Genomic DNA, 19,369 nt, shown 5'->3' with positions numbered 1-19,369 from the left:
AGCCTTTTGACAACTGCTTTTTACCAGTGAATTATTCATTTTTGGTGGTAATATTCTCTCTGCCCACTAACTCTTTTATTGCTGCTAGGATTCAAGGTGCATTGTCTGATCTGCGTTAAAACCACAGTATTAAGACAAACATTTAAAAACAGAAAATATTTACTGTATTACAAAGACTTAAATAAAGCATTGTTTGCACACCTTAAGTTCTTCTGCTTTGAGTTTCCAGTCATCTATTTCTTTTATAAGCTGGGATTTCTCAACTTCTATTGCTCCAGCAGCTCGACTGTGCTGGCCCACAATTTGGGTCATGTTATCAATTTGCTTTTGGAAGATCTCAATAATCCTTTCCTTCTCTGATATCTGCAGTTTCAGTGTTTCACACTCTGACTGCACATAATGTAAACAGTCCTCTTCATTCTTGAGATGCTGGAACTCCTGCATCCTACTGCTAAATTGTGAATGCAGCTTCCCAATTTCCTCACTGGTAACCTCAAGCGCTCTCTCTTTCTCCCGCAGACAGGCTGTCAGATTTGACACTGTTTTCTCAGCAATCTCCAAATCGATCTGTTTGGCTGTAAGATCTTCTTTAACTTTACGGAGCGTTTCCTTGGTTGACTCCAGTTGGACAGTCAAAGAGGAGATTCTTCCAATGCTTTTATTTTTTTCCTTAATTGCAGCCATCTGAATAACAGAAATATAAAGATCAACCAAGAGAAACATTTATTTCTACCTTTAAAACTTTCTGTCACATTTCTGTTTTTCTAGCGTTCACCTTAAAACATCTGGGCTTTACAAGAAAATTAGGTCAGCATGATCTAGTCTATAATGACTATGTGATTCTTCTTGTTTTCTTTCCTTTCCCCATCTTAATAAGTAAAGTATTGCTTAGAATATTGGGGGTTTATTATAGAAAAAGGAAAAGGTTAAACTGATGGGAAAAAACCAAAACCAACAAAACCACAAACCTGCAATGTTAGTAGGCAATTTAGCGCAGCTGAGGCAAAAGAACTTTAAGTGTTAGAACTCAACTGACAGCACTGTAAGTTGGGTGGAAAAAAAGTATGTACGTGAATAATTTATACTGATTTTATTCCTGCAGGCAGCAATGTGCATCATTTAAAGCATCAAGTACTGTTGACTCAGGATATGCTAATTGTACAAAATAGGAACAGGAGAAAAGAATAAACTTCCTGGTGGGAGGATTTTAAAGGAAAAACAATGGATTGAGAAAATGTAGAAGGCTATGTGAGGTACCACAAGCCTGTGGTTTGGTCGAAATACAAAGTAATTAGCTTGATCTTTACCCATAATGCAAAGAGGGATACCTAATTACAGCTCATTTCTGAGGGGCTGAAGTCTTGAAAAAAGAGAAGTACTTGAAGAAGTACTCTTGAAGAAAGAAGTACTACAAGTCAGTGTCTAGGAATCTACTTCGTCAGAATTAATTCTTTCTGACATAGCACTGCATTCAGCTTAGGTTTATAAACATAAACTTCATTATGCTTTCATTAAGCACTACATAAATGAAAGCATTATGAAGGCCTTTCATTTACCAATTATTCTTACAGAAAATACTACCTTCAATAGTTTGTTTGTTACATCTGCGAACATCAAACTTTCTAGAAATTTACACAAGGTTGTTTCAGAGGTTTATAGTCAAAATCAAGCACATGATCAGCAGAACATTCACCTCCTCCTAAGCCTTGCATGTCAAAAATCAAAATTTAAATAATGGTTCTACATCTTTATAAGTAATGCGAAGTGAGGGCTGGACAGGTCAGAAAAGGGAAAAAAAAATGGAGAAAAAATGCAGGTTTTGAGTGTCATGTATCTGCATCTTTGGAAGCAAAATTTTGCCATGTTAGCCCCAGAGGCCCCCCATCCCATAGTAACCAGTTATAATGCTTCTACCTGAAGTAAAGTCCCTACTTGGCACTCTTTCTATCCTGAATACTATTACATTGCAGCTGCTCACCAACCTGGTACTCCATTTGTCTCTGACATTCAGTCCCCATTTCCTTTGCTATGTTTTCCATACACTGCAGTTGCTTGGTTTTGTTGTCTAGTTGTCTCCTCAGATGGTCAATGCTGATGCTGCTGTCTGTGTTCTGATCCCAGATTTGCTTGTTCTGCTCTTTTTCTAGACTTAGTTCTATCTCTTTTTTATGAAGTTCAAGCTACAAGAAATTAAAGTCACCTCCCTCTTTAATCACATTTAGGATTTTTTTCTTCTTTCTCTTAACATCAGCAACATTCAATTACACAATTTGATAACTGAATAGGGACTACTGTATGGATTTACACTTAGCAGAAGACAGGAATATTGGCTAAACTAGTCTGACACCTCTTACATGTTTTCTTCCAACAAAGCAGTAAGTTTCAACTTCATATACTGCTGCTATAGTTATTTTGAAGCATGTAACACCTCAGCACTGAAGTCTTTCATGTCACTTATATCTATTCCAAAATCAGTGTAAGCTACAAAATTAAAAAAAGTTTGTGTTGTGTCTGTATCAAATGAAAAACAATGAAGCACACTGCATTCCAAGGAAGGCTGCTCTTGATAAATATCCATCTTTACCACTAATAAGAATTGCTCATTACATCTCATGAAGCAACTTGCCACATGTTCCCCATAGCTTAAATCTCTTCTACCTCAGATGTAACAGTCCATAATTGAAATTATAAATGATAATTTAGAATGTAAGTATTATTAAAAAATCCTGACATTTCAGAGCGATTCATTTTGAAAATATAAATCTAAAATGCGCACAAACTGAATTATCAGTAGGCATTTCTGCTAGTCATAACTTTTGCTGTTGTAACCATCTGCATATTGTAAAAGTGGAAGTAGAAAACCAACTGGGAAGCGCAGAGAATGGCAGAATAAAAACAAGAGCTGAAGACAGAAATAAATGGAATCCTAAAAGGAGTTTCCTAACCCACAATTATAGAACGATTTTTCTGTCTCCAGTCTGTTTTCCAGCCAGGAAAAGATTTACACTAGCATACCCTTGAGTAGCAGAATTCAGTGTGGAATGAAATTATTTCAACATCTCTTTCAGAGCACTGTGACAATAACTAGGCAAACAAACCTAATGAAACCACATGAACTAATATCCCAAAATTCAGTCATTAAGGAATAATCTTGTGTAAGAAGAAAAGCAAGGCTAATTATAGTATATGAAGTCAGTTGTGGTGAAATCAACCCTATGTGGCAAAGTTTTTTTATACTGCATGTTCAATTTGTGAATATTCTTAATCAATTACAAAGGAATGTTTAGTGCTATTAGGAAAATCCCAGATATGTCTTGCAAAAAAGTGTTAAGGGATCAAGGTTCTTGAACAGAGGGACCTAAACTGTGAGGTTAAAGTGAAGGTGGCTCAGGATCTTTAATATGATTTGCATAAGATTCAAAGGTTTTGTGTTTTTGACAAAGTTAATCTTAATACAGAATGGCCTGCATAACTAATGGCAAAGGCCCTTGGGAAATTTTCTTGATGGCTAATTCAATTTTCTAAATAATCCTCATAAAAAAAATAAAAAATACTGCTCATACTTAATTATAAGGGGGCTGCTGCACTTCATAAACAAGCAATGAGTAAATCTCAACACCATCAGTAGAGAGAAGCTTTTAGAAAGCAAGATTCTTTTCTATACGATCACTCGTTTTTACCAGTAACTGATGAGTCTCGTTATTTGGATATCCAGATTCTTGGCTGCTTTGATCCTGTTCTGTCTGAGCTTCTGCCACCTCAGAATGAGCTAGGTGCAACTGCTTCTCAAGATCTTTGACCTAGAATAAAGAAAAATATTCATTAATAATTACCTTAACATACTCTATTTTAAATACTACATTGGATTTTTTCTACTGTCCTTCTAGGTTCTACTCAAAAGAAGACCAAACATCATCTTTTAGCTCAGCAGTTACTCCCTAGGTGTATTCAGAACTGTGTTGTTTTTCAGCGATTAACATCAATTTCATTGCAGAGCTAACTGAGGTTCCTGAGAATGAACTGGCTTCCACCCTGATCCACAGCTCTTTAATTCCTTACCTGCACTGTAAACATTAAATGGAACAGGAAAACAGCCACTTGAGAAAAAAAGTTCAAGCTCCTTGCTTGATTTGTAATACTACAAGTTAGAAAAGCCAACATAATACAAGTATGACTAAAACACAATCTATATGGAATCATTCAATAAGAATACATGAAATCTCCTACACCACTCTTCTAACAAGCACTTCAGGATCTGCAATCTCTCTTTTGGCTACCATCAAAAGCTGGGCATTTCCTTTCTACTTCCTTAAAAATGTTTCTTCAGCTTGTGACAAAACCATTCATCTCTTTCCTTCCTCTTTTGCCCTTCTCTTTCATGCATCTGATTATAATGAAGACATAATTCTTTTTAATTACTAATGGACCATTTATGCAGGGTTAGCGCCAAAACCTCAGGCCTTTCACCAAATGGAGGTTGGGCACATCATAATGAAAAGATGTTGTCAAGGGAAAGTTCTGAAGATCTTCTTATGAAGTTTTTCTTCCCCTGAACTGGACTGGTTCTCCTCCTGAAGCTCCAATGGCTAAATAGCAGAAGGACATTTTGAGGGCCTCTTCTTCCTGTAATGGGCTTAGGTCCTTTCTGAAAGGGGTTCCTCTCATCTTGTGGAGCCCTCCACTAGGAGAAATCTCAGTAAATCCCAGGTTACTTCCTCACTGAATCCCTCCTTACACAACTACTCCATATTTTCGCAGAAAATTTAAACCTGAAGTGCACCCTCTACAGAGCTCAACAACTGTGAACAACATTATCAACAGTGCTTTCTCTGACAGTGACAGAAAGAGCTCGTCTCACATAGGGCCTTTCCTATACAATTAAGTTAATTTAGGGAGAAGTTCGTCCCAAGCATATATTCAGCCACATTTGCCCTGTGTTTAATGATATAGTGAAGTTCGTCAGACACACTGAGGTCTAACAGCAGGTTTTATGTAGCATATGCAAACAGATCACTTACATATTTAGATTTATGTCCACTAAAGTACCACATTTTTCTGACTGCTGAAACTGTCTCGTATCAACAACTTATACCATAGAATCATAGAATCATAGTTAGGGCTGGAAAGGACCTGAAGATCATCTAGTTCCAACCCCCCCTGCCATGGGCAGGGACACCTCACACTAAACCATGTCACCCAGGGCTCTGTCCAACCTGGTCTTGAACACCGGCAGGGATGGAGCATTACTCTTAGCCCTGCCCAATTCTGCAAGCTGCTGCAACTTCAATGTACTTTGGCAGGACCTTCCCCATGTCTACTGCCTGTTGCATGAACCAACACAGTTTTCTGATTTTTTAAACCTTGCTTTTAAAGATCCCAAGATTTTATGCTGGAAGAGACCATGAGATGTCACCCTTTTCATCCTTTCATTCTCAATCATCCTTTTCACACTGGTTCTGATCTTGCAAACCTCATTTATGTAACATCTGTTTTCCAGGCTGAAGAGTCCTAATCAGCTCAGTCATTCCTCATACTGAAACTGATGCTTAACTTCATCTTTGGCTTTAGTTTTCACCTACTCTCTTGAAAATTTTAGTTGCTAAGGTTTTTACCTCACCAGAGAAGCCCTGGAGGAAGCCATGTTCTAAAAGCAAGACATACATTTATAAAACCTTTATTTAGATTCTCTCTCACATCTTCCAAGGAATGACTCCACATAACAGCCTAAGATCAAATTATCTCCAGCTATCAACTTGTCTCTCACTAAAGTCTCCCTTAGCAATTCAGTTTATTACACTTCCTTTTGAAAAGCAGTTTTTATTGGATAAAGTAGCATATTCTTTCATAGATATACAACCCAAACATTTTCTGGAGTTGGTAGACTGTGAAAAATAGACTTAAATTGATTCCCAGTTTCCAATTTTACATCTGTTACAAGGTAAGCATTCTGTAAGGGAACACGCCTATGGAGTATACACTATAGTTAGAGCTATAAATCTGATACGACCTTATGCTGTGTGCTGCATGATTTCAATCAAAAGAATTCAGGTAAAGCCAACATGAAAACATACCATATACTGTACCCTCCTGGAGGATGAGATACAATAATGGATATTTATTTGGAAATTCCCTACAGGTCAGTTATGATGCTGTAAAAACTTACTTTTGGAACTGACTGATGTGAGTTTTAATACATGTCAATCAATGGGATTGACAGAAGCGGAAACCTACGGAAATGATATACCACCATGTCCTTCCTGCTGTTTTATACTGCAAGTACACACACACCCCATTGCTTTACTGGCTTGACCTGCACATCCCTGCCATTCCATTCTCAGACCTTTTTGGATCAGAGACCATGAGCTCTGCCAAACTTCATGGAACTCCTGTGACCTGAACTTTCCCTTTTCAACAGTATGTTGGAGAAGGATGCCTAAATCCTCATGACTTGTAATCTAAGATGGATTTGGATCCATCAAGCATTTCTGCATGGATCAGCTCCACTGATTTTTAAAGAGAGTGGACAGTAACGGTTTTCAGATAATTTTCTAAAGAAAACATGAATTATCTTTCATCACAAATAAGAAGGAATTTAAAGATATTCAAATTGTTTATAAAACTGGAAACAAAAGCAGTGAAATAATTAAAAGATGCAGTGGGTGTGATATAGAAATGGGATACAAAATGCTGCAGTTCAAGACATGGCAGAGATTTTTTGTGTAACTGTAAGAAATTCTCTCTATTTTTTGGCAGTAACTCCATGCTGTACAACCTGGAAAGGAGTTGGGCTTCAGGGAGCAGCAGGGTAAAAAAAAAAAGTCAAGATTAATGTTTTCTAATGGGATTAAGAAATAGTTTGAATACACAGGTGCTGCCCAGACCCTTTTTTTTTTTCGCCTGTATTGTATCCTGTTGGTATGAAGCCTTTGGATTTCAATAGAAGCCTTTGGATTTCAATAATTTTTAAAGATTCTTAACTCACAAATGGGGCATCTGCGGGCACCTGAATGCTTGTCAAACACTGCTGTAATCTCAATGTCCTCCCATCCTTCCACTTACCAAGACAAAAAGTTATGAAAACATTTTTCTGGGCAGTGCAACATAAATAAGAAGTTATTTTTACTGCTTTTTTTGCTGACATATTTTCTTGCGGTACAGTACAACAACATTCTTGTCCTCCATGTACAAGTGATGTTTGCAGCGCAAAATATTTTTATTTATCTCCAGAAAGCATCATTATGGTATGCTCTCAATACACTCAGCAAAACTATTTTGTTCAGTGAGTTTTGCAGAGATATTTTGTGCTAAAAAGAAAGATAACGTGTTCTTAAAACTAACACAAACAAATCAAGTCAAGGATGATGTAATTTATCTTATTGTCCACAGTTTTTCTGAAGCAAGCCCTTACAAAAATACTTTTCTTATATAACTGGAACATTCAGGCATATACAGTTTCATTGGCACTAATGCTAACACAGAAATCCATACACACCTTGTCTTCATATATCCTCTTAGCTTCTTGTAATTCAGAATGCAGCTGAGAAACTGTAGATTCGAAGTGACTAACTTGATGTGCACGCACTGAATTCTGATTTCTTGTTTGTTCTCTAAGAAAATTTTTAGGTAGAGAAATTAGAAACTGTAAGAACCATGGAAGTATGAAACATCTTGTGGTTTTCACTGCAATCATTATGACCACTGAAACTCACTGCTTTGCAGTAGGATTATCACTCACAGTGGGATCACATAAAAAAAGTGCAGGGCAGAGAGCAGAGTATACAAGCAGCATAAACTTTCTCTAAAGTTAAGGTTACTCTTAACATTTTCTATACTATAATCACAAAACATTCTGAATTATCTCCATCTGGCTTTCCACACTATTTGCACAGCTATGTGCATTGTGCTTTATCAGTCAGTGCTGCCACCTCCTGTTAATGCTCACTTACTAGTTGCTCAATCCTGTTTCAAAAAGAAAATACTGGTTACAATTTTAGTCTTGGCAAGTAGTAACTTCTGCACTGAAAACATGATATTTTCCAGTATTCAGAAATTTAACCATTTTGATGTTCTATTGTGAATGAAATGTTATGTATTGAGTTACTGACCCTTTTATTTTGAACAGGTTACCATATAATTCAGGTGGATAGCTGGGGAAATTAGGACTTCTTGAAGAGGGAAGGATAAAGCTCTTAGTGAAATTAATGAGAAGAAGTTGATACAAGTACTAAAGTGATTGCTTTCAATCTTTTCTTTCAATGGTGGAACTAGTCTCCCAACAAATTCTAGAAGTCCACCTAAGCAGCCAATCACACCTGGAAAATTAAGGTGTAGCGATTCTTTCAAAATAGTAGGTTTTGATGCAGTGAATAAAACAGGAAATTGTCAGCATGGAAGGAAAAAGCAACAGAAAGTCAAGAGCAAAGAAACATCTGGAGTGGAACAATTATTAAGTCCTCCAAAACATTGCTTGCTGCCCATCCAGTCAATTCCCCCACCCCCCAATATCATCGTCATCAGAAAAGAACTATCTGTGGAACATGTGAAAAAACATCTATTTATGTTATATTAATAAATAAATGGAGAACAGGTACCTATTTTGGTGTTGCTGAAGCAGTTGCTTTGGGGTTTGTGAATCTTTTTTCAGTGACTCAAGTTCTTCTTCTACCTATTGCAAATAGATGACAATGCTAATGCTTACAGAAGAGGTACTTGAAACTGTAGATTTCAAAGTGTAATTTCCTTCCTTTTCTGCCACCTTAAACTGTGAAACCAGTTACACATGGTTAAATTCTGGCAATAAACCCAACCTCAAGTTCAGGGTACTGTAAAAGGCTGGCAAACCAGCACCTGCCATCTTAACTGCAAAGTAGCATCTGTATGCCTTTATACCATAACCATTTCCTTCAGCCGCTTTAGATGGGAGGTCACAGAGTTATCAAAAATACCTTCTAAAAATACAGAACATAAATGCCTTGGAAGGAAAAGTGTAACTTTCTTCACATACCAGGGCAACCTTTTCTTTGAGGTATGACACATCTGAGTCTAAATCTTGCAGTAAGTCAGCAAGTCCTGTGCTCAGGCTGTGCATGTGTCGGCTAGTAACATTCTCATGGTCACAAAGTTTCCTGCCTGTGCTGTCTTCGTAGTCCATGAGGATGCTATGGAGTTCCAGAAGTACTTCCTCATGGCTGTGGACCATCTTTTCCAGATGTTCAGTTTGGCTGTCAGCCTCCCTTAGCATTTCCTCCTGCAGGTGGCTGGCAGCTTCCAGTTTTTGAATAGCAGTTTTTAGCTGTATTTTGATATTCTCTTGGCTCTGGGATTCCTTTTGTCTGAATTGGGAAAAGGAAATAATTCAGAAAACAGAATTCACAACATAGATTTTTATCCTGAATAACAGGTATAATACTTACGCTGATCAACTGCCATTTTTCTTACAGCTACATAGTAAGCCATTTTCTAAACCAAGGTGCCACAATCTCATCGTTGTCATTCCTGAGGGCAAGCTTCTCATTTAGGAGATGTGGTGTGCCTCTCAAAGCCCATATATACACTCCTCACAACACATCTGTCCTGGCCTTCATACCTAGCATCCTGAAGCGCATCTCTTTCCAATTGCACTTCCATCAGTTTGGTCTTCAAATCAGCAATGATCAACCTTACATTGCTTTTCTGTTGCTCATGTAGCTCAGTAGTCTAAAGGAGGAAAAAACCCCAAGGATGCTAAACCAACCAAAATATTAAATAACCCCTGCCACACCTCACCCCACCCACCCACCCCACCACCCCCCCCAAAAAAAAAAAAAAAAAAAAAAAAAAAGAGGCTGAGAGCAGCAAGGGTATGGGAATTAAGGGTTTTTTTAATATGTCTTAGTTAACTTGCTAGTCACACTGTGCTGTCATGGACTGACTATGCATGGAACACTGTTACAAGGATCATGCCAACACTACTACCCAATGTCTATTTCTGTCAAAAGGCACGTGGGAATCATGATGGCCAAGTACAATTTACAGCAGCCAAGTGGAAGCTCAAAACAGTGATGGTGAAACTGTCAAAGGACTCAGCAATGACAAAAAAAAAAAACAAAAGCTTTTCTATATTTCAATAAGCTGCCCCAAATCTGCAACTCACTTCATTCAGCCTCTTCTGTGCATCTCTACCTTTCTGTGAGTATTCTTCTAGAATATTTTCCATGTGTTCTTTGCCAGCACCACTCACGTTTTCTTTCTCAGAATCAGTATGTATTTCATATTTGGAACAGACATTATTGGGTGGACTGCTAGTGGTACTAGAACAGGCTGAGCTTTTCATCACTGTGCTGAGAATGGAAGAATCTAAAAGATTCTGGTTGCTGAGAAATGGACTAGCAGCACCTGAAAGGCAGATAAATTTAACTGCTGAAGCAAAAGTCATATGTGAGAATAATCCATCGTCTGTACAACTGGGTGTTTGTGCCTCTTAGTGCCTACCAACAGTACAACCTAGGAATCATCTTTTCTAAGTAGAACAAATTCAGCCAATTCCCGGATCCCCCACTGGCTGTGTGAAACTGGGTGTTCAGAGAACACTTCAGAGCTGCTCTGCCTTTACCTTGGGCTTGTGCTAACAAGAGCTGCTCAAGACACAGGGCCTAAAGAGGATTCAACTTGAAATACATAACATGAACTTCTAAATCACATAACAGTCTGCAATGTTTATAGTAATTTACTCCCAAATCTTCTGAAATCTATTTAATACTTGCCCACACTAGGCATATCGCCACTTGGTAAAGATTCCTCATGACTCAAAGAATGTATCATTGATTCCACCATGCATTTGGTGGTTTCTTTGTGGAGTTTCAGAGACTCTTTTGGCTGTTTTTCCAGTCTCTTCCTGCAGAAAAGCACACAAAAACATTTGCTGAAAAGGCAGGACTGAATACAGAGGAGTATCCAACTGCACTCCATCACAAATTAAACCTGACAGGACTAACTGAAAAAAAAGTGAAACCAGAGAATTTATTTGACAACACTGCTGTACCTTCCTGGTTTGCATGTGACAGATCTTCAACTGCTGCAGCTCCACTGTAGTCAATTGAACTATGGTCTTTTGCCACTAGCAGGCATAATCTATTAAAGTCCAAAGAAGTAAAGCAGCATTTCATCAAAGAGAATTAAGTTGGTTTACCTTCCGAAAAGGGATTTCCCTTTATTTCCACATTTTTTCTCCTAGCTGGCCAGTAAATTACTACCTTACTGAGACAAAGCTGGAACTATACAGTCCATCAAACCCATAGAAATCTATCAAATACTTTATTTGCAGGCATGATAAGACACATCTAAGAGAACTTAGAATCAAGAGACCTGTTTGGTTGCATAAAACCTTGAGCACAGAAGAAAGGAAAACTGTGCCAATACACACCATCTGATTTTATTGGACTTGATCTGGCATCAGATAATTTGCTACACTCCTGACGGGGAGTCGGGGTGTGTGCGTGTGTGTGTGTGTGTGTGTGTGTAAGTAAAGCAGGCAGATAAGTTAAAAAAAGGCAAAATGAGTTTTTCCGACCAAAAGAAAAAGAAATCCATCTAAGTGAGAATAACAGACAAGTTTTGGCAGTTCACCTCTAAGCAGTAAAGAAAAGAAAACTAAGAGGAAACATGAAGAAAAAAATAGTTGAGGGACAAATGGGAATGTGAAATTGTGGAAAAACAGTTTAATTGGCAAGTCTACAGTTGAAGGAAGACAAGGAGATCAGCAAGGAGAGCAGCTCCCTGTCATTGAGCATCAGTACTCTTGTGTGTACATACCAGGACTGTGACATTCACAAATGACCCAATTACAACATGCACAGTTGATTTCTGCCCACGCAGCACTTCTTTTCACAATGCAGTAAGTCCCTATGTCTGTGCACTGCACTTCTTATGCTGCCTCTATGCAGCTGTATTAAGGCATCCTGATAAACCTTAATTTTCTTTCTGTGGCATTACTGATGAAACAAGATCAGAAGACACTGAAGCAAACAGAACTTCACAGCATAGGGAAAAGCATCTTGAGTTTGTAACCCTGGAACTGTGAAGATGAGGCAAGGCTGGAGGTTCTATCAACACTGCCCTGTTATTGTGGAGTATAACCTAAATGTGTAAATAGGTTAAAAGAATGACTATACAAATACTAAAGACTAATAAATTTGACAGTTGGGACAGATATTTAGATTCAGTAAGTCTTTACGTTCCAATTCCCCGGACACTGCAATGTACGACGCAAGAATGCCTCTTTTCCCTCACCATTTTTCTTGTGACATCTGCCACTAGACACTGTTGCAATGAGTGCACTGGTGAGATTACACTTCAGCCTGATCCATCAGAGTCTGAGTGAATCAGTAAATCAAAGCTTTGGGGAGAAAAATACAATCCCAGTTCTTCTCTGCTGGCAATTAATTTTCAAATCATTAATTATCCTTTGTTGGGAGACACTTTCAAATATTATATAGAATCATATAATATTATATACATAACTGTACACAAAAATCACTAAATCCAATCACTACATTCTGGGGAAAAAAATCCCAAACACTCAAAACAGTAAAAATCACTGAATTTCACAAGTATCACTTCTCCAATGCTGAATAAATCTGAATCTAAGAGTAGGGAGAATCATAGACCCCTGCAAATTCTTTCCAAAGGGCAGTACTATATACTGCTCTTTGTGCAGAAATCCCATTGCCAGTGAAGAGCTCATTCCGCTGCGGATACAAATTCAGCTATTACCCTTGCACACAAATTACATCATGCAGTGTACTTCATCCTTCACTGCAGAGTGCCTTGGGCAACCATAGCCTTAAATTTTGTGTTCACAGCTTTCCTGTCACATTATTATAACAGACTACATCTTAGGAATCTTCTGGCTTCCATTTTCAGTAAGTGTGCTGTTTACTATAATGACAACAGCAGGTACAGGAATTTATCTAATAACAATTAAAATCTGTGTACTACCTTAATTCCTGGATATTCTTGCTCATTGTAACAGCACCTGTGGAGAAAGAGATTTCTCTTTATTTTCTAACATACTAAAAATCAACTTTATGTAACAAAAATTAATTTTCCCATACAATTTTAACATCGCAGGAGGAATGAAGGATATTCAGGGAGATAGTTTCTCTCCTTTTTAAAGTCTTATGCTTTGCTTTGCAGAATGAACGCAGATGCAGGCTTTTCTAAGTACTTGCCTGCTAAGTTTTGCAATAATTGGTGGCAAATCATACCCATGACCACTTTCCTATGATGTTTCCAGATACAGATTTTTTCTACGAGAAACCAAAGATGAGATTTTGATAAACATCTGCCTTGACCTTGGCTACAAATGTTGCCTATGCCGACCTGCCCGATTAAAGCCAAACAGACCTTTTCCTCACCAATGTGCTTTTGGAGGTATGTCCAAAAGAAAAGAAAAACTTGAAATCTAGGGCAAGTCTAGACTAGTACATATCTAGTTTTGGGAATGTGATTGCTATTAACAGTCCCAAATTACACAACTAATTTATGTGTTGGGGGACAACTCTGTAAACCTCAGGGGCAGAAAAGGAAAAATGAAAAAAAAAAACAACTTATTACTCAGGGGTAGCTTTGAGCCAGATGGTATTTGATGAGGTTTTATTTGCATTATTTGAATTTTCCTCGGTGACTGGTCCTCTAGAAGACATAGGACTATGTTGTAAATCAAGAGGTAGCTGTAGTAGCAGTTTCCATACCACGGCCAATTTAACACCTTCAATAAACCCACTAGACTGAAAAAGACCTCCGTAGGTGCTTCCTAAGGACACATAATGGAGAAAGCAGAATTCTGGGAATTCCAGACCCCAATTCTGAGTACCAGAAATACTTCCTTAATGGGAAAACACTGCCTCCAACCCTCACACAACCTCCCCCTGGAAAGTTCAGCTCTACCACGACGACAGGCACTCTTCCTAAACTACGGCTGCCTTGCCACTTCCTCTCCCCGGCTGCGTTTTCCACGAGGAAAAGGAAGACACGGCTAGTTATGGATCCCCCCAGTGGCGACAGTGGTAAGGACCCAGCCATGTGCTGACAAAATGTCCGTCACATGCAGCCACCTGCCTTTCCGTGGTGGGAAATGAAGGACCCCCGAGTGTTCCTGACCGGCCTCCCCCACCTGCACAGGTCTGCTCCAAACTCCTTTAAACCTCTATCAACCCTCCACATTGCCGCTCCAACGGGCTTTGTACCTCATGAGGGCAGGCACCCACCACCCCATCCCCAGAGAGGGCCGCTCCCTCACACTGAGGAAAAGTGCCTCGCCCCTTCTCCGGTCTCCTCCCCGGGGCGCAGCCCTCCCGCGGCCGCGGGCCGATCCTAAAGGAGCCGCCCACTTACATCCCGCCGTAGGCTCGGATAAGCTGTGACGGGGATACCGGGGCCGAGCCGCCGCGGTGTCTGCCCCTTCACCCTTCCCGTTGACCCCACCATGGCTGCTCACATGTGCCCCCTTCAGGCGATGGGCACCAGAGTTAAACCCCCTCACGGCCGCTGGATGGCGATAGGTGGTTTAATGATGCCGCGCTTGAGAACGGAGACAAAAATCCTCTCATAAGGGGGTAGGAGAGGGCATGCATCATCTTTTTCATGGTATTTAGGCAGCAAAGTATCACATACTGCGGGGTGACCATGACCGAAGTTGGGGTGAGAAGACTTCCTCCTGCCAGAGAAAAAGCCAGAGGGCCAAAAGCATCTTCCCCAAAAGCCCACTTCAGAAAGCAATATTAAAAAAAATTTATTTTCACACCAGTATCTTCAGAGATGAAATGGTTTTGAATTCCCAAAAGTGGCTGCCTGATAGGCATTCTCAATTCTTGGTCAGAGACTGAGTGTAGAGTCAAGAGACTATCACTTCAGGAAAGAAAATGATTTGGGTGTCTCCCCCATTTTGGATCTTGATTCGTGGAGTGAACATGCAGGCAACAATTGTCTGTCTGCTTGTCTTTTCAAGTTATTCAGAATAAAAGCCAACAGCTTATACCAGACACAACACGTTACAAGTTTCCAGGAACAGGTGTATAAACTGGGCCCAAAACAAAACTATCAGAGAGATGGAGAACTGAAGTCTGCGCAAACTCAGGAGACAAACATGTATGCTTATATATTTAAATAACTAAGAAGAAAACCAGGTAACATTTCCATAGCAACCACACACCATTCTAATTTAGAAGGGAAGAAAACCATTCACCCAGTGCTGGAGGACAAACCTAAAGACGAAAAGTGCTTTTACATGGGCTACTTTAAACTGAGCAAAGAAAAGTAAGAATTAACCAGATGAAAACAGACCTTTGGTCTCCACTCTCCTTACTAAACTGCACCCCAGTTTTCAGTGCATCAGTGGCAAAGAACACATGCAGAGAATGGCAAACAGCTCGAGGAAAAAAGTCTTTTTATTGCAACCCCCACAAAAAGAGGCAGCACTGAAAATATGTATCTTATTTCTACCCACAGAGAAAAGAGGCAAAGGAGTTTATAGGTAAATATGCTACACAATATCCTGAAGCCACATTTCAGCGCTCCAGCAGCCCTGGGTGTTAACAAAGCATGCAAACTCATCTGGGAGGCAGCCTGCACCTACCTCTGACTGACACAGCTGAGGTTTGTTTCTCCTGTTTTTTGGAAGGTTCATCGAGACTTGCTTCTTGCTGTGCGGCTGGGAGGGAGGGGGCACTGATCATCTCGCATTCACTCCTGCTTTTGCCGTGCTGCAGGCTGCACATCCGGCTCCCAAAAGCTCCAAGGGAGCCACCTGCTCCTAACCCCTTCGTCCGACTCGGTAGCCGTGGGAACAAACTCCTCCCTCTGGAGCTGATCATGTGCATGAGGTGGAACCAAAGAACGCTGTTCCCAGTGTCTGATTTCTCTGCGAAGCGACGTTCAGAGGGCTGCTTCAATGGGAAACTCGATAGCTTTTCCTCATCAAGGCCCTGGGGGCGTGATTTCTCGGGAAAGTTGCCTCTCCTAGCAGCAAGTGCCTTTTTTTGTCTAGTGTTTCGTGGGAGTCGTGGTCCCTTGCGCATTCCAGCCTCTGCAGCTCTCCCTGCCTCTCCTGAGACAGCAATTACAACCTGGGGACAGAGTAACTCACTCAGGATGTAATTCCCAAGTAACTTTTTTTCTATTTTTGGAGTATCTGTGAGAACAAACATTTAAGTATCACCATAAGTTTACCAGCGAGATACAAATACAAGTGTCTTGTGTTTAAAATAATCCATTTCTTCCACAGAGATGACTATGAAGTGTGCAGGGGGGATATAGCTTGAGAGGAAGGTAATGGAGTAATGTATGACAGTAGAGGCTCTACATCAAAAATGCTTGGTCATGCCCACCAGCTATGTCAGATTTGGTTAAAGACATTAATAATGGCTTTAACTGTTAAATAATCATCTTGTTTTGGGGATCCCCCCCAAAAATTAATCTGTTGAACCTTCCGTGTTTCTTCATATGCCACATATTAAACATAAAGATATACAGAATTTACCCTTCTCTTTACAGGATGAGTTCAGACACAGGGCTGCATCATCAGAGCTTGCTGCAGTGTTCGGCCTTAAATAAGAGCATCTGGCCATAGTGCCTCAGGTAACTTTAGCTGTAGTCCATCTGCAAGTAAAAATTGCAAGAAATAGCTTGGCACAGAAACCTCTGATCTAAGCAGATAGGTGTGTCTAAAACCTGACCAATTGTGTACCCAACCTGCTAGGATAAAGACAAATACTACACAGCTGCTCAACTAAATGAGGTGATGGCTGCCCTGAGCATTTTGTGCTGGTTTCTTTTTCTAAAGTATGTAACTGAGTCTCAACGAAGGAAAGCCCTTAGAATAATAATACTGGATAATTCCATGTGATCATGGAATCTTTTATTAATTTAATGTTAGAATGAGGACTTTGATGTCCCCGCTTTTGTGCATCTTATTTAGTCTATTCAGAGTGCAAAATGGCCTGTTTCTCTGGAAAGGCTTACAGTAATATATTGAAAATCAGGGATTGTTATTGCTGAAGTGTCCTCAATGTTGTTACAGGTATAATGCTAGTGTAACAACAACATCCTTTATGTTGCAAGGTTTCAGTGTTGTACTGTGTTTTCTCTTTTTTGATTCCTGGTTTCTGATTCAAACTCTTGGTTCAGTAGGGTGATTATCTTTGCATTACATCAGATAGATGAAAATTCATGCTCGGAGAGAAAATCTGCCGTTCTGCAATTCAGATACCCTGAATTCATCTCTTTGAGTTGTGGCAGCACTTGTATTCTCCTTGGAGGAATGGAGCTATTCCTCACATTGACCTGTTGCTTTTCAGTTTGCTTTGAGTAACTAAGGAACACAGTTATTTTGTGCCAGAGGCAATACTATATGGAGAAACTTTTTTATGCTCCCCAAAGAAAATTCTTTATTTTCAGACTTTAAAGACAAGGGCCTTTTCCAGCACAAAAGGGATGTAGATTCATGGATTTTGCAGCTTACTTCTGTTTCTCAGCTTTGTTCTTTTCTTTTACTCTCAGATCTCGTCTTTTCCTTTCTGTCTTATTTTTCTTATGTCACCTCAGGCCTATCCAGACAAGCAGGCTTATTCTGTGGCCTTGAATGAAGACAAACTCAATTCCAACCTGGAATCTGAACAGAGCTTCCCTTTTTAGCCCTAGGAATGTTTTTCTCTAGCAACAAATTTTCAACACTGGTAACTGATCGCAATCTCTTTGGGCCTATACAAAGTCTTAAAGTGTGTTCCTTACTATAATTTCTTCTTTAAGATGCAAGACTGACATCTTGTTTGAGATGTAAGACTGACATTCCCTGCCCATGGCAGGGGGGTTTGATTATCTTTAATGTGCCTTCCAAACTAAAACATTTTATAATTCTAAGATTTTACAGAGTTGATTGGATGGATATGTTATAGTCAGCTCAAGTTGGAGGTAAGATAGAAAGGCCGTATTTTCTATTTATCTGCTTCTAATTTTTTTACATAATAAATCTTCAGGAGAATTGTTATCCCAAGAAGAAATTGTTATCTTCTTAAGGGATCCTGGGCTGATTCAGGTGGGTTAGGTCTTTTGGCATTCGTGTTTTGTTCCATCCTACTGCAGATTTAGGTGAATGGCTTCAGGTTTCAGAGGAGATGAAGAATCTGTGGCAACTGGTGCTTGAAAGCTGACATTTAAAATTCCTGAAGCTCTTCAGCTTATACAGAGCCCTTTCTGGAAGAAAAAAAGAAGTTGTTCTGTGATAAAACCAGTGAGCTAGGAAGAAATTTTTCAGCCTTTTCATGCTTCATGTATGACCAGAAGTAAGTCACCTATTCCCTGTGTATCTTGAAAGGTACAAAGACCCGCATTTCTATCCCCTTTTGTCCACCTTGAGAACACTAAATATAAATTCTCTCAGGGCTGTTGCAAGCCTTTTTCTTGCTCAACAGGAGTCTGTGCACAACTAGAAATAGAGAAATTCCACAAGCAGGAGCGAATGCAAGATGATCAATGTCCACCCCTTCATCTTGAACTTTTTGTCAGCCTGCTTGTAATGACAGTTTTCTGCCAAATATGATATATTGGGTCATCAGTTACATTTCTTCTCTTCTGATGTCCACCTCTGAGCTATTTTAGCATGGTAATCCTCCTCAGAAGTCCCTTCAGTACAGATGAGGGCTGCTTTATTTTGCAGAACTTCTCTTTAGAGATAAGTTGAGATAAATTTGCTTCCTCTGAATGTACGGGATATAATTAAACAGCAGGTACATTTGAACTAAGCATAATTTTTAATTGCCCCAGCCAAAAAGGCAGTAACAAATGCGTACAAATTTTAGTAGCTGAATTTCCTTTGATTTCTAGGTTCACCTTTAATCTGACCTAATGATGTGCCAGCTCAGGGACCCAGGTAAGATCAATAACACCACTTTGAATAAGATTCTGCTTCCTTTCTGAAAGGGAAAAACATAGCAAATGGCTGCTAACTAAACTGTTAAATATTTGCATTTAAATCAACGAAGTAAATTAAAAATTGTGACAATTTATAGTGCCAGCAGATAGGGGGCAGCATTGTTCTGATGAACTTAATTTGCGAAAGACACTTGGAATATTTGAAGTAATTGAGGAAAAGCCAGAGCAGGCACCAGGAAGGTGGCAGTGCCTTTGTTAATGACAAATGTGGGGTTTGATCATGAACACTGAAAAGTGAAATCAATGGGAATTTCTTCTGTTTAAGCAGCGCAGTATTTGACAGTTGAGGAGAAGGGTTATGACATGAGTCTATTTCAAATTTATTTTCTCTTACACTGGAACCATACAAAATTTTAATTCAATTATATTGTTCTACATGGACAGCACTTTTCTGAACTTTTTG

General features: G+C 39.4%; 1 protein-coding gene across 1 annotated transcript in view; it reads right to left on the bottom strand.

Annotated features, from left to right (window-relative positions):
* Positions 1–15,890, bottom strand: part of CCDC158 (coiled-coil domain containing 158) — a 31,921-nt gene extending 16,031 nt beyond the window's left edge. The window contains 13 exon segments of the mRNA XM_065665178.1: positions 202–684; positions 1,983–2,180; positions 3,681–3,800; positions 7,493–7,607; positions 7,842–7,901; positions 7,903–7,959; positions 8,592–8,665; positions 9,005–9,332; positions 9,587–9,696; positions 10,133–10,374; positions 10,743–10,873; positions 12,976–13,012; positions 15,614–15,890. Coding sequence (XP_065521250.1) covers positions 202–684; positions 1,983–2,180; positions 3,681–3,800; positions 7,493–7,607; positions 7,842–7,901; positions 7,903–7,959; positions 8,592–8,665; positions 9,005–9,332; positions 9,587–9,696; positions 10,133–10,374; positions 10,743–10,873; positions 12,976–13,012; positions 15,614–15,857 — 2,199 coding nt within the window. The 5' untranslated portion in view covers positions 15,858–15,890.
* Between the last annotated feature and the right edge of the window lie 3,479 nt (positions 15,891–19,369).

The sequence above is a fragment of the Lathamus discolor genome, chromosome 1 (genome assembly GCF_037157495.1).
Source record: "Lathamus discolor isolate bLatDis1 chromosome 1, bLatDis1.hap1, whole genome shotgun sequence".
Taxonomy (NCBI): Eukaryota; Metazoa; Chordata; class Aves; order Psittaciformes; family Psittacidae; genus Lathamus; species Lathamus discolor.
This window is presented reverse-complemented; position numbering and strand designations above follow the sequence as displayed.